The sequence below is a fragment of the Podarcis melisellensis genome, assembly GCF_964234715.1.
Source record: "Podarcis melisellensis genome assembly, chromosome: 14".
Taxonomy (NCBI): domain Eukaryota; kingdom Metazoa; phylum Chordata; class Lepidosauria; order Squamata; family Lacertidae; genus Podarcis; species Podarcis melisellensis.
The window spans coordinates 20675279-20690118 of NC_138546.1; the positions used below are offsets into that span (position 1 = coordinate 20675279).

The 14840-nt window shown below is 42.2% G+C and overlaps 1 protein-coding gene across 33 annotated transcripts in view; it reads left to right on the top strand.

Annotated features, from left to right (window-relative positions):
• The window catches only part of RBFOX1 (RNA binding fox-1 homolog 1), a 1444762-nt gene that overhangs the window by 1341930 nt on the left and 87992 nt on the right, over window positions 1-14840 (top strand). For 29 of the 33 annotated variants that reach the window (XM_081887400.1, XM_081887403.1, XM_081887398.1 and 26 more), the window contains one exon: window positions 14254-14334. The exons of the other annotated variants lie outside the window; for them this stretch is intronic. In XM_081887400.1, the coding sequence (XP_081743526.1) occupies window positions 14254-14334 (81 nt within the window). The remainder of the gene's footprint in view (window positions 1-14253; window positions 14335-14840) is intronic. 33 annotated transcript variants of the gene reach the window in all.

Below are 14840 nucleotides of genomic sequence, written 5' to 3' on the forward strand. Positions count from 1 at the left end.
TCATTCAAGAATTGTTTAGGAATGCAGTCAGAGGTCAGAAATCAGAAATGCCCCATTAGGTCCAACCCAACCCACGATGCCAGAAGCAATCCCACCCTCCTCCAGTAAGGAATTATCCAATCCACTCAAGTATTTGATTCGTTGTGGTGAATCATTTCATATTTTTTTCCTCCAAATTTCCTACCCCTCCCCAATGCTACATGCTGTTTGGGTAAAAGGAAACAGCATATGGTCTGTCATCTGTTTGTCTACCTGCAGATTGGAGCAGTACGTCACTCTCTAGCATTGCTTTTCTCAACTTGGGTCCCCAGGTGTTCTTGAACTATAACTCCCACAATCCCTGACCACCGACCATGCTGGTTAGCATGACCAAAAAGCAGTACCTTGGGTAGAGCTGGAAAGCAGGAAGTAGGCTCAGACCTGACCTCAGTAGTGGTCCCAAGCACTTTTTCGCTTTTTCCAGTATAAGTAGGGTTGTCATATTTCAAAAAGTAAAAAGGGGGGGAGGGGACACAGCTTTTGGAGCTATTTCTGATGCTTTTTCCATCACATTGTCATACATCAAGATTTCCCTGACATTTTGCCAAATGCAAAATGACCCTCTGATGCCATTTTTACACCCAGAAACCAGGAAATTGGGAATTTCCTGACGTATGGCAAGCCTAAGTATAAGTGAGCAAATCAGCAAAATTCTATGTTTGGGGATAGTGTTCAGGTGAATGCTAGACGCACCTCCAGCCTTGACATAAGGTTGTGTATGTGCCATAGGTGTGTGTGTGTGTGTACATGCACATGGGGGTGTCTCATTATGCACAGAGGACATAGCACCCCTCCTTGCTAAAGGAGTCTTCTCAAATATTAAAGTATTCCCTTCACACTGCCATCAATTGGCATTTAGCTAGTAAATAAAATATAGCAATTGTCTTTGTTAGTATAAAAACAAACCTACTCAACATATAGTTGTATTGTTCCATTAAAAAACAACAACCTGAGCTTCAGTTCACACATAGTTGTGCACAGACATGATGCCATATTCAGCCACCACCTTGCTTTAGCTATGGAGGTCTGGGCCCAATCAAAGGCTCATGTATGTACATATGTATGTGTTCCCTTTGGTGAAATATATAAATGTAAGAAAATAAAGTAAACCCTACATGGAGAAGGGTCTGGGATGGTCTGTGTGAAGGAGCCTGAAGATGGAGTCCAGGGGAAGGTCTGGGGGAATTGGACAAGAGATAACAAAAAAAGGCAATACAACAGCAACCTTCAAATACCTAAATGGCTGTCACATAGATGATGGAGGAGATTTGGTTTGTTGTTGTTGGTCTGGAGGCTAGGGATTGAACAATGGGTGTAAATTCCAAGAAAGGGGCTTCCGTCTAACCTTTGGGAAGAGCATCTGTTCAACTGTGAAACAGCCTGCCTCTGAAGGAGCCGGTCTCTTCTTTATTAGAGGCTTTTGAGCAAATGCTAGATGACCAGCTGCACTATATGTTTAATGCAGTATCATACCATTTTAAACAGTCATGCCTTCTCCAAAGAATCCTGGGAACTGAGAGTTCCCTGGGGAGAGGAATTGACTGGTAAACCACTCTGAGAACTGTAGCTCTGTGAGAAAAACAGGGGGCCTCCTAACAGTTCCCAGCACCATTGCTGAAGACTTTCAGCCAGTGCATGCTTCAGTGGTATGGCGTCAGAGCATAAGAAAAGTCCTGCCAGATCCGAACTTATGTCCATCTTGTTCCCACACAAGAGATAGATGGATGCAGCTATTTCTGGTCTTGGTTACTGTCAGGGAACTGCCATCAGAACAGGGGCGGGAAATAGAGGGGCAGTTGTGTTACAGGGAGCCTCCGAAAATCTTGTGAAACAGTTCCTCTTCCGGTGATGAGGAAAATCCCACCTCCAATGGGGAAGAGGTGAAAGGACCAGAGGATGCTGGTGGGAGCCTCAGCACCACTAAGAGGCCAGGAGGGAAGCACGCCCCTTCCGTCACCCACCCTGCGCAGAGGGAAGGAAAAGGCTGGGTGTAACGAGGCTTTTATGCTGGAGAAGGTCCAGGAAACAGGCACTTCCGGATTTTGCTAGCGATCGAGGCAGACATGAACTTTGGGGTTTTGCACTGTGAATAGTTTGCACCTAAATAAAACCTGTAAAAGACAGGTTGGAGTCCTGCCTGGTTACTCATGAGCAGCCACCCTTCCATCTAACAGTTACCCATAAGTCCATTCTGTTCTGTTTCTGCATTAATATGAGGTGTTTTTGTTTGCTTCTTAAAGCATCCAAGTATTTAAATACATATATTAATATGGCTTTAACAGCATGTGGATGTCTTCTCAGAAGTACAATTTGCATTGCTGCTGCTGCTGCTGCTGTTACAATTTATTAGCCATCCTTCACCCTAAGGTCCCAGGACTGGTTACAATTAAAACACAATATTACTATTTAAATGCAATAAGATACAGTATTAAAAACAGATTAAAACTGCTTAAAATAATAGAAAAAGTTAGTCCTAAACATTATTATTACTGATTTATTAAATGGGCACTGTACACTAAAGATATTTTTTAAAAAAATTCAAAAGATCCAGTTCTCCAGCTGGGAAAGCTTTTCTAGAAAACTGATTCTAGAAAGTGCCGATAGTAGGCCAATATTATTGGCCTACCCTTTTGCGCCAGACAGTTTGGGACATGAAGGAAGACCGGAGCAATATCTTGTTTTGTCATACATCTGTCTTCAGCTCTAGATAACAGTGTTGCTGTAACTTTAATCAAATTTACTATGTACCCACCTTCGTCAAACAGAACCCATCCTGAACAGATAAATCAGAGACCTTGGTCACTTGATAGAAATGGCTTTGGGTTAATGACAAATATCATAATATGCCCATAGTATAATCATCGATTTTTCTCTCTCAAGCTTCTGTTGAATTAACTGTCCAGTTTCTAATTGCCTTCAAAGATTAGGCCACAAAGAGTTCACATATTTTGAACATTAAAATCAATACTTTCAATCTCTCTAGAAGGTAATTTTCTTAATTTACTGGACTTTCCTCTAACATTTATTTTGTCTCTTAATTTAAAAAATGGCAGGTTATTGATTTTGGCATGCAGCCTCATGAAGTTCCCTCGTGAAATTTTATAGTCAAGCCTGGGGTATTTGGCCCTTCTAATAGGAATCTATAGTTACTATTAGAATGGTATTAATTTGGCAGTGCAAATGATAATGTCTGCCCTGCCAATAAAAGATGTAGAATTTCTTCTGGTGTTCTTCTAATTACTGGTATGGATGCATGCCTTAGATCAGGCGTGGCAAAGCTTCCAACCCCTTTTTCTTTTTGGTTTGAAGGATGCATTTGCTCTTGGGCACAAGCCAGTGGTAGGCAGTGCCAGAGGTGGGCAGAGCAGTGGATGTTAACTGTTACCTTTGCAGAGTAGACTACACTCCAGCCATACAAAAGCCAGTGGTTTATACAGTGGTTTATACACCCCCACACCCTACTCACATCTCTTCATTATCTCCCCAGGCAAGTAAGAGGCATTATCACAGTTCAGCGACCCATTTCAGCCAGCCAAAAACTCTCAAGGAGAGTATAGGTATGAGTGTGGCCTTGATGGAGGAGTAATGAGACAAAGTACAGTGAGAGCACACCCACCCACCCCAAAAATGTGTCAGTTTTGAGGCAACAACAAAGTTGACTTAGACCTAGTTTTGTTTTGTAACTGCACATGAAAATCCCTGTGTTAAAGGACCTGTGGAAACACAAGGAACTTGTTCAGGTCGCAGTGCTCTAGTGGAAATATTAGCATACTCCGTTTCCAAAGAAAGAATACTATTTTCAAAGTGCATGTTTAAAGTTCCTTTTACAACAATAGATCATCACAGAGCTATTATTTGTTCTTGGAGTGTGCTATTCAACAGCTTTGGGAAGTGGGTCATGGTTGTTGTTGTTTTGTAACTTAACTTTATTTATTTAAAATAACAAAGAAACATCAAGCTAGGTCAATATTATTCCCCCTTTTTACATACAGGGAGCTGAGGCTAACATAGTGCCTTTCTTGTTGCAAGAGTGTGCCTTGAATCCAAGACTTTCTCAGTGTGCATTGCTATTCCTATGACATGATAGCTGCAATATGGTGTGTTGGTTAAAAAGGGTAGGATTAGCATCTGAGATGTAGAATCATAACTGAAGATGACTTCAGGATAAGACTGTGAAATCTCATGAAAGACAGCAATGTGATGGAATGGTTAGATGGTGTGGAAGACGCTGGTTCCTATCACAACTCAGAAAGGACATTTTCTGAGTGACGTTGGAACGGTCACTAATCCTCTGCCCTAGTCTACTCCACATGGCTGTTGTGAAATTAAAATGGAGGAGGAAACCATGTATGTTGCCTTGAACCTTTTCCAGAAAAGGTGGAACATAAAGGTGGGCCACCCCTGGGGTACTGTGTTTTTTAGGGTGGTCTCACCCATGACTCATGACTGGCCCTCTGAAGGTTGCCTAGAAGGGATTGTTGGCCCTTGGGCTGGAAAGGTTTCACCACCCCTCTTGTAGGGTATTCTGGGAAGTCCCCTATGGCACCCACCTCAGTTCATACAGTGTGCAGAAAGTGCTGTTGGGCCTCAGAATTGTTCTATGTGAATTCAGTATGCATAAAGCATACCCATACACCCCCAGGAATATAGAGAGCTGCCTTCTTGGTCCATCTAGTTCAGTATTGTCTATACTGACCACTGGCTTTACAAGATTTCTGCCATCAAACATACCCAAATCTTCCTGAAGATGTGCAGGACTGAACCCGGGACCCTCTACAGGCAAATCTACTACTGAACAATGATTTTTGCATTAATGACCATAGCTGTATCTTTGCAGTTCAGGGAGAGACTTGTAGTGGTAGACAAGCTGTCTTTAAGAAAAGTTTATCCTCCTTTGTAGATTCCCCCCGCCCCATTGAGGAACCACTGATAAATTTCCATGAGACATCAAGGTTTACTGGTACCCCGGCTAAAAAATGGTGTGGTGATGTTAGGAAGAACTGTAAAATAATCTGACAGATTTGGTGCAGAGTGGTGTTGAAATAGTTGAGATGGCTTGTTTGATTGATGCCAGTTTGACTGATGACTATCAACCACAGAGTGCAATATGACAGTAAACATCAAGGTAAAGGAAGTTGTGTTTTAGATCCCAAAATTGTCATGTTTAAGCAATGTTGCATGGAAAATCCAAAATGCTTCATAGTCAGAGTGAGAAGTTCTCTCCCCCCCCCCCACTAGTAAATGATGAAAAATTTGGCCACTTTGGAAATAAAGGTGATATATCTGCAAAGAAACTGTTGATTTAAAATATCTTTAATCTTGATAAATAAGTTTTTTTAAGGGTAGAGAAAGAAAGAAAGGAGAAGGTTATACAAAGCTGTCAGTCTGGCACTGATGAATGGCGAAATCACCCATTTCTCAATTGGCGGTGAAGACACACACCACAAGCCTTTACCGTGTTGTACATCATAACTGCCAACTCATTTCTTTGATTAAATATTCCATCAGTGCAGGCTATAAGGCGGCAAACCTTAACAAGATTCATACAACGCACCTCTTGAATACGCATAACTCACTTCCTTGGAAGGGGAGCACCCTCCTTGTGGAAGAAAATTAGAATGGAGCTCAATTACTCCACAAGACGAGATCAAGAGACAAAAGCGGGAAGTGCAGACCCCCCCCAAAAAAAATGCAATGCAAATTTAAGATATAGTTATGTCTTGAACAACTCCAAGCTGACAATTAAAGTCAAAAGTGGAGCCGCTCAGTGTAAATCAACTCCGAAACCTTGAGCATCGTAATAAATGGCAAGGGCTACTTCCGTCTTCCTCCACCGCCCACGATTATTTGGTAAAAGCAGACTTCTTATTCTTATACGTTAGGCTGCTGTAAAAGTTCAAAAACTAAGAAATGTTTAATGACATTTCTAAATCGACTCACCTGGGAGTGAGCCCCATTGATTCTAATGGAATTTACATATGAGTAGACATGTAATTGGGTTGCACAATGAACCACTGGAATTCCTTCAGCAAGACAAGGCATCTTTCTTAAACTCAAGTTGGTCACTGGAGCTTCTCATATTGAAGTGTTGGCATGCTGAACAGAAGCTTCGTGGTGGGTTAGGCGGAGCCTCTGTACTTGCTTCCTGGTATGTGGGTCGCTGTTGTTTACCAGGAGGGTGGTGGGGAGTTCAATGAGATGCAAATGCACTGAAGTGAGCACCAGATTGGCTCTACCATTGCAATTGCAACACACAGATTCCCCCACTTCCTTGCCTCTTCCCCTCTCCTCCCTGGTAAGCCCCACTTGCTGGAAAGCTGGCACAATGGCTCTGTCCCTTACAGCCAGCTGCTTGTGCTGCTGATAGAAGTGCTGTCTAGAAAGATGTGAAACTGGTCTCTCAAAGTTCTGCACCCTAATTGGGGACAAGAACATTATTTCTCTCTCTTTGGGGGAGGAACTACTTCATCATTTTTTTATTGGGGGTGAGAGGCATTTCCCAACAATTCATCAGGTGGTGGACTGAAGATCCACATTCAACAACATTCTCCCACACATCCTTACTGTGTAGTTGTGTTATCCTGACTGTAATGCTAGCTCTTGTCTACCATTTTCTAATGTTCCTTTTACACTGGTCTCCATATCTCTGTTATCACCAGGGAGACTCACTCCTTCAATTATTAAATTAATGTACATGCCTAGTGCTGATGGAAAGCCAGATGGGTGCCTCAATGCAAATTTCTTGAACCAAGGGAAGCTGTAGATCTGGGGACTTCACAATAAGGTTCTGGGTTTGTTGCAAAATCCTCTATACAGATTGGGATCAGGTAATTTTGTTGATCATTGAGTTCCTCAATACACTCTGTGTGCTGCTGTCCATGAGGTTGGTTCAGAAGCTGCAACTGGTGCAAAATGCAACTGTCTTGACTGTTCAATGGGAGAGGATACAGTGGAACCTCGGGTTACGTACCGCCCTCTTGACGAACGCTTCGGGTAATGAGCTCCACTAACCCGGAAGTAGATGCCCCTTTGTCCCAGGATGCGAGTGGAAGTTGTGCACCGGTGGCAGCAGGAGGCAGCATTAGCCTCATTTTAGAATGGTTTCAGGTTAAGAATGGACCTCTGGGATGAATTAAGTTTGTAGCCGGAGGTACCATTGTACTGCCCAAACATTACCCCACTGTTGGCAGAATTCCACTGCCCACCACATAGCTACCGGGCTAATTCCAAGATGCTGGATTTAGTGTATAAAGTCTTTGAAATTTTCTGCCATTAAAAGTGGAGCCTTCAATGTGGGGCTTCCTTAGGGTTCAATTTATCCCCCATGTTGTCTAACATCTACATGAAACCACTGAGTGGGGTCATCTGGAATTTTGGAGTAAGTTGTCAGCCTTATGCTGATGGCAGACAGCTCTACTTTTCCTTTACATCTGCAGGTGAGGCAGTGGAAGTGCTGGACCAGTATCTTGCCTTGGTAATGGACTAAATGAGAGCCATCAAAGTGAAGCTCAGTCCAGATAAGACTGAGGCACTGTCAGGGGGTGGTTCCCTAGACCGGATGGATGGGAGGTTGCCTGCTCTTAATGAGGTTACCCTCCCTCTGAAGGAGGGGGTACAAAGCTTGGGGATACTCCTGGATCCTTTGCTGTCGCTTGAAGCTCAGGTGGCCTCAGTGGCTTTGGCTGGTGGTCCAGCTGCACTTCTATAAAGATAGGGATAGCATAACTTCTCTTATCTATGCTCTGGTAACCTCTAGGTTAGATTACTGCAACACATTATACATAGGCCTACCTCTGAAGACAGTTCACAAAATGTATTTATATCCCTCCTCTCCCCCAAGCTGACATACAACATCTAAAAACATTATTATAAAATGCATTTAGAAGCAGCAATTAAAATACAGTTAGCCCCAGCAGCAACCCAGTGACCAGCATCACCTGTTCCTTAGATTTCAAAGGATGCCTGAATAAGAAGGTCTTGGCCTGTCAGCAGAAGGATAGCAAAGAGGGAGCCAATCTTAGTGTTATTGGGAACAACTTGCACAATATGACAGCAGCCACAGAAAAGGCTCTCTCTTGTGTCACCACCAACCATGTTTCTGATATTTATGGGACCAAGAAAAGGTGCTCACCTGGGGAATTTCTCACCCAAGCAGGTTAATATAGTGAAATGTGATATTTCTGGTAGTCTGGGCCCAAGCCATATAGGGCTTTGAGTTGTGCCTGGAAATAGACTGATAACCAGTGAAGTTGTTTTAACAAGGAAGTAATACGTTCCCTGTAACTGGCCCCAGTCACCAGTCTGGTCTACAGGTTTCCACTTAAACTTTGCCCTATCCAAGTCACTTAGATCCTTGGTAGCATCACCTCCATGATTGTTTCCTCCCTTCCCCCTGAGGGCTGCTCTCAAGTCTGAACAGTAATTGCACAGTTGTTGGCAATATGATTAATACATGTAGAGCATTGTTGTACAGTTGCTCAGTGCCCTGTATTCCCTCAGCAGATTAGTACCTTAACACCAATTATTTGAGAGATCCACTGGGAGGGACAAGCTTAGCTAAAGGACTTTGATTCTTGAAATATTGTTGGGAATGTGGCTAATGCTTTGAAGGCTATGCATTGGATCAGGTTTGTGATTTGCAGCAGTTCAAGAGCTGAGGAACATGATATGACATGTTGCATGATGCAGCTCTGTCAGGGAATGGTGAATTTTAATGCTCCCCCATGAAAATCCATCAAGGCATTCCTCATGACATACATGCATGAGACTGCACCTTAATAGCATGCACAGAGCCCTGTTGGATCAGACCAAAGCCCCATCTAGTCCAAAGTTCTGTTCTCACGGTGGACAACCCACATACTCAATGGCAATCCTTTGTATAGGTGGATCATCCACTCGTGATCCGCAGTGCCTAGCATTCAGAGGCAAGCTGCCAAAGATATTGAAGGTTTTATATATAGCCATCAAGACATGTAGCCACCACCACAGTCATTTAGGTATCCTGGTCTCAAGCTGCCTAAGGCTTTGTGCACCAGGACCAGCATCTTGAACTTTGACTGATAGCTAACTGGCAGCAGTAGTGGCATAGCATGACGTCAGTATCCTTTCCCAATGAACAGTCAAGATGCTGAATTTTGCAGTACCTGCGGTTTCTGGGCCAACTTCAGGGGCAGTCCCACATAGAGCACTTTGCCATACTCCTGTTTTACTGAAATAGCTGTTAAAAGGCACTCCTGGCCACTGAGGTTACCTAGAGAGAGTGACACTGGAGCACAAGAGGAGCACCCTGCTGTCTTGGAACCTGCTCCTTCCAGGGAAGTACGACCCTGAAGAAGGTGATGTAGACATTATTTCCCCTACAAAACACACAGGCTAATGGTATGATAAATAGTGTTCGATTAACCCTGACCTAGATCTAAATGTATAACCAATTAACTAATTTTAATTTCTCAAAATAATAACAGCTGTTGGCATTTTTCTTTGAATAATCCTTGTTTAGCTTCCATAATAGTGTACATTTTAATGAAAAACTCATTAGAATGTAACATAGAGCATAATTAATTCCGGGTGATTCTTTCTATGTAAATAGCTGCTGCAGATGCCGGATTCCATTTTCTGCTGGCTTTATTAATTTTTCATACACCAATATTTCAGCTGTAATGGGTTGTAACAGCTCCTCAGAAGTTTTAGGAATGCATTAACTATCATCAGAGTTGTTAATCTAGCTGGGGTTTTTTTTTACCATTTGTATGATAATACTTCAACACTACGTTATTAGTGTTTTGTTTTTTGTTTTTTTTAATGGCAACAGCTTTATTTTTTAAAAAAGGTTCTGAAACGTCTATATATAATTAACATAAGTAATATTAAACAATATCGGGTTAATTTGTATGTATTTAGAAAGCAACTTAATCCATTTTGCTAACAGCATCCTGGAATAAATTTGCTAAGGGTGGGATGGGTTGGAAAAGAAGAAACAGACTTTTTATTGTAAGAAAAGAGAAGCTACAAGAGAAGAAACAAACTAAACAACAAATGAGAGAAATAACTATGCTTGAAATATAATAATATTCTGTAAACTGTAATAGATTGTGTTTTGGTACTGTGATCTGGTATTCTTCATTTCAAACATTACCTCATCTGAACACTTCCTAGGTTTAGGTAGTCCACTTTTCAGAATGAAGGGACAGAATCTCAGACCCAGGGGCTGAATGTTACCCTCCAAGACTCCACTTCTGGCCCTCAGGACACTTCCCAAATCACATCCCTCATTGTTCCTGGATTGCATCCTGCTTGGGTGTTTTTGCCGGAGTTGTCTTTACATTTTGATAATGCTTCCTTGCTTCCGGCAGACAATTCACCCTGTGTTCTGTTGGCAAAACCTATTTGGTGTTTCGCAACTTTCTGACTAGTTGCAGGACCTTAGCCAGACCTAGTAGAATACACGCAGAATCCACGGAAGCAATTGGCAGCTTGGCTGCAGACAAGATAGACGAAGCAGGAACCAGGAACTTGTAGTTAGGTGTTTATTATATACAGTGGACTATTTACAGGAACAGAACACAGATCTTTTGCTAGCTCTCTCATACACGACTCCCAACTCCCAACCTCCAGCTCCTACACCGACACACAGAACTCTGAACCCTGAAATACTGAACTAACACATTCCAGTTAGTAGGCCATTAATTATCACTCCCTTGAGAGAGCTTGACCAATCAGGGAGCGGTCTCCATATCTCTGTTATCACCAGGGAGACTTACTCCTTCAAATTGCCTTCTGGCTGTCTGCCAAACCTTAATTGACTCTGTGTGAGTAGCTGCACGTACACAGTTTCCCAACAGTTCTGTATGCCCACCATGCACCCAACTATCTCTGTTGCTACTGGTCCCCCTGCCTCTAGAGAAGTATTATCGGCACAAGAACATAGCTTTACACCAGCCTTATAAGGAACTGTTTACCTCTTCCTCAAATGGCCCCTCTCCATCCCCAAGACCTTCATTCTCCCTGAGAGCAGGGGAATTAACCGTCATGTGAGTGGGACACACTTATACCATCCCTGAAGGCCTCAGACCTCCAGCATCTCTGCTTCCGTTAACTTTTTCAGGTCTGCTACTTTGGCCTCAAAGAGAACATTGCAAGAGAGCCAGGAGCTCATTGCACATTAATAATAATAATAATAATAATAATAATAATAATAATTAATTTTTATTTATATCCCGCCCTCCCCAGCCGAAGCCAGGCTCAGGACGGCTAACAACAATAAAACAGTACAAAAGTACAACACAAACAACACTCTAAAACCATTCATTATAAAATTAACATTGGGCAAAACCATGACTTCTGTCCGAAAGGGAGATAGTTATATATGTATATAACAGACAGTGCACAACACTGGAAAGCCCCACACACCCCTGCTGGTTTCCTGTCTGCATTATTGTTTTTGTAGTTTACATTTGAACTCTGATCATGCTTCTTGCTTGCCTAGATGGAGGGTAGAGAAGGGTGTATGAGTAAATTAGTATTTGTTGCCCACCACACTTTTGCCCCTGGACCCGCCTACCTCTAGCACATTGCCCTCAGAAGGAAAATGTTCCACATCCCTGCCTTAAGGCCTAGGTGCCATTCTTTCAGCCTCAGTTGCCCATCTGTATCGCAGGGGTAAAATCCCATCTATTTGGCAGGACTGTCATGAGAATCACTGAGCGAATGTGCATGAAGTGCTTGGAACAGTGGAAATGGGATATATAAATGCAAAAGTACCATTAAAAATGTCCCTTGATTAATTAGATGTCCAAGATCACCTAGTGAGCAATTAGTTACATCTTGTCACCCTGGCGTCTTTACCATAAAGGTAGTTAATGAGGATATTTTTCTCATTAACCATTTCAGTGGCAAATGTGTGGATGAAATGGGGATTCTGATCAACACCTTTGCATATTCATTGAGTGAGGAGGTATGGGATTGTTGTGGCATGCTTAGCCCTAACCTACACACATTCACTGGAACATCTAAAGAGCCACCGCATATGCAGCTATAAATACAGAGAGTTCCCTCTGTGTGACTGGGAAACCCTTGTAAAGTAGTATTCCAGATCACTTAGAGCCTAACTACATGTTACCCTAGAAGCATTGCTTGCAATCACATAATGTTTTCAACACTGTGGCAAAAAAATCCCTCTGCAAGTTTTCCCCCTAACCATTCTCCATCAATCAACAAGAGAAGAAAGTGCATTTGAAAATTATTTAAGGGGAGAGAACAAAGCGGTGAAATTTGCATGGGTTGGATGTAAGGGTTTTGCTGGGCTTATCTTACTTTTGATATGGCCATGAGGTGTTTGTGAGTCTTCTTTCTCACATTCTAACAAATCAGTCTGCACTCTGCAGCCTTCCTTAGTGCCCACATTTCAGTTAAAATCCAGAAGAAGACATCATGAGATGACTTCTCTCATGGGGCTTTTTTCAGATCTGGAAGTGGGAACAGTCAAGGAGGCTGCAGAGTGCCAGAGAAATATTTGATGGAAAGAAAAGCACACTCACTGTCCTTGTCCGTCTCATAATGATAAAATATGCTGAAAATCTGCACCCCTTGAAATTCTAAAGAAATTTCCAAGTGCCTTGAGAATGAGGCAGAAAATAAGAAGGCTCATTTGCAGAGGAAGAAACCCTTTGAGAAACTGGAGGACATGATTTTAACACATGATTTCCCCCCTTTAATGTCTATTAATTGTAACGGGTATACTCTGAGTATGAGTAACATTGGATACATCCCACAGGTTTTTTTAATCTATTAGCCACAATGGCTGTGTTCCACCTTCACTATTGGAGGCAGTATGCCTCTGAGTGGCAATTGTTGGAAATCACAAGTAAGGAGGGTGCTATTGTGCTCAGATTCTGCTTGCAGCCTTCCCATTGAGGCCACTGTGGAAGAAGATGCTGGACCACATAGGCCTTTGGCCTGAACCAGCATCCAAACTCTTATTTCGTTCTTGTGTAGTCAAAGGAGGTGCGGGGAAAGGGTTAACCTTAAGAGCTGTGTAAAAATATGAGTTTAGTTGAATAAATTGGGGGTGAATGTAGCAGCATGATTGGTGTATAGGTGCAAATACATTTTTAGCTATCCTGTAAGGTGTAGAGAATCATAGGATTAATAACACAGAGCAAACTGGGGTGAAAAGGAAGATGGTATCTTGGGTAGAGTGAACATTTTATGCAGTGATAAGAAAAGAGTCTAAAATCCCCCCATTTGTCTAATACTTAAAGGTATACAAGTCCTTTGTGTTCAGTTATCTTAACACTGGAGGCAACTGAACTACATGTTAAAGTCCACAAAATGTATTGCTCATCCTTTCTAAATGAGAGCTCACTGAAGAAAACAACCCCTTCCCTTCAAAATACCTTCCACTCTGAAAAATAACCCACCATACTTGGTCATTGGGTGGAATGAGCATTAGTCTGGACCTTTTATTTTGGGGGGGGGGGGGGAGAATTGATAGGACAGATTCAACATCAGCCTAGATGTGGAAAGAATTTGAGAAAGAGAGAGAGAGCAAGTGGCCACTTTTACTACTCGGGGGTGCACCTGTCCTGGCCTCCCAACATGAAATTAATATATATTTTACATTGGGATGGTTGGAGTGTCAAATTGTCGGTATGTAATGCAGGCTGCAGCCCCAGTCAGTGCTAAGTGAAAACCATTTAGTCGTTTACTTGTTGCACTGGTGGGACACAGTTGCACAAGGGAAACGGTGGATTATACAACCAGAAACAACTATTTCACAACAGAAAACGCAAGTGCATTTATAAAAGGTTATTGTGCAGTGGGTTACACAAGAACCAGCTGTTGTGCATCAAGCCTCCGCTAGCATAACCTTTGTTGCGCAACCTTTAAACATTGTCATCCGTTAGTGCAAGGGCTCTTGTGCCAGTAGACAGAGAATGCTGGATATGGTCACATGTCTACTCAGAAGTAAGTCCCATTCACTTCAGTGTGGCTTACTCCCAGGTAAGTGGGTAGGATTGAAGCTTTAGTGTACCTGGTGGTGGTGGTGATTCTTTTCAGCCAAAGGCAATGCACTTTTCATAGCCTCATCATGCTGGTTTTTTTTTCCTTTCAACTTTACTAATTTAGCTTGAGTGTTCCCAAACTCAGACCGTGCTCTCTTTTCTTCCTCTTTCTCTCTCTCTCTCTCTTTCTCTCTCTCTCTCTCTTTCATAGGCAGGGTGCTGCTGTGCCAGGCAAACCAAGAGGGATCTCCCATGTACAGTGCCCCCAGTTCACTAGTATACACGTCCACAAGTAAGCCAGTCATTGCAGCTCTTTTCTTTTTTGCTTTGCCTGTGAAATGTCAATTTCAGCCCCTTAATATCTCGCAAAGTTGAAATGTGATATACAGGGAGAAGTGATGCAAATGTTTGGCTGCTGATCTGTTTGTCATGGGATAAGCTTAAGAAATTAACTTTTGTTGTTGTTGCTGCTGTTTTCAGCCATCCGAAAGTGGTTTTACTTTTATTTAATTGGCTAGTTGATTTATGCACTGCTTCATATTTCAGCAGGAATCTCTAAGCAGTTTACAAGTGCCAACAAAAAGGAAGCAATGTAAGAAATAGAATGCAAAGTCCACATTCAAAGCCATATTATTATTATTAGTAGTAGTAGTATATAGCGCTTAAAGCCATAATAGGCTTCTGATTACACCAGTTACACAAAATACTATTACTACTGCTACTGTTGTAGTAATAATCATAATTCCACATTTTAACTAACAAAACTACTCAAACAATTAACAATTGATTAATCAAATA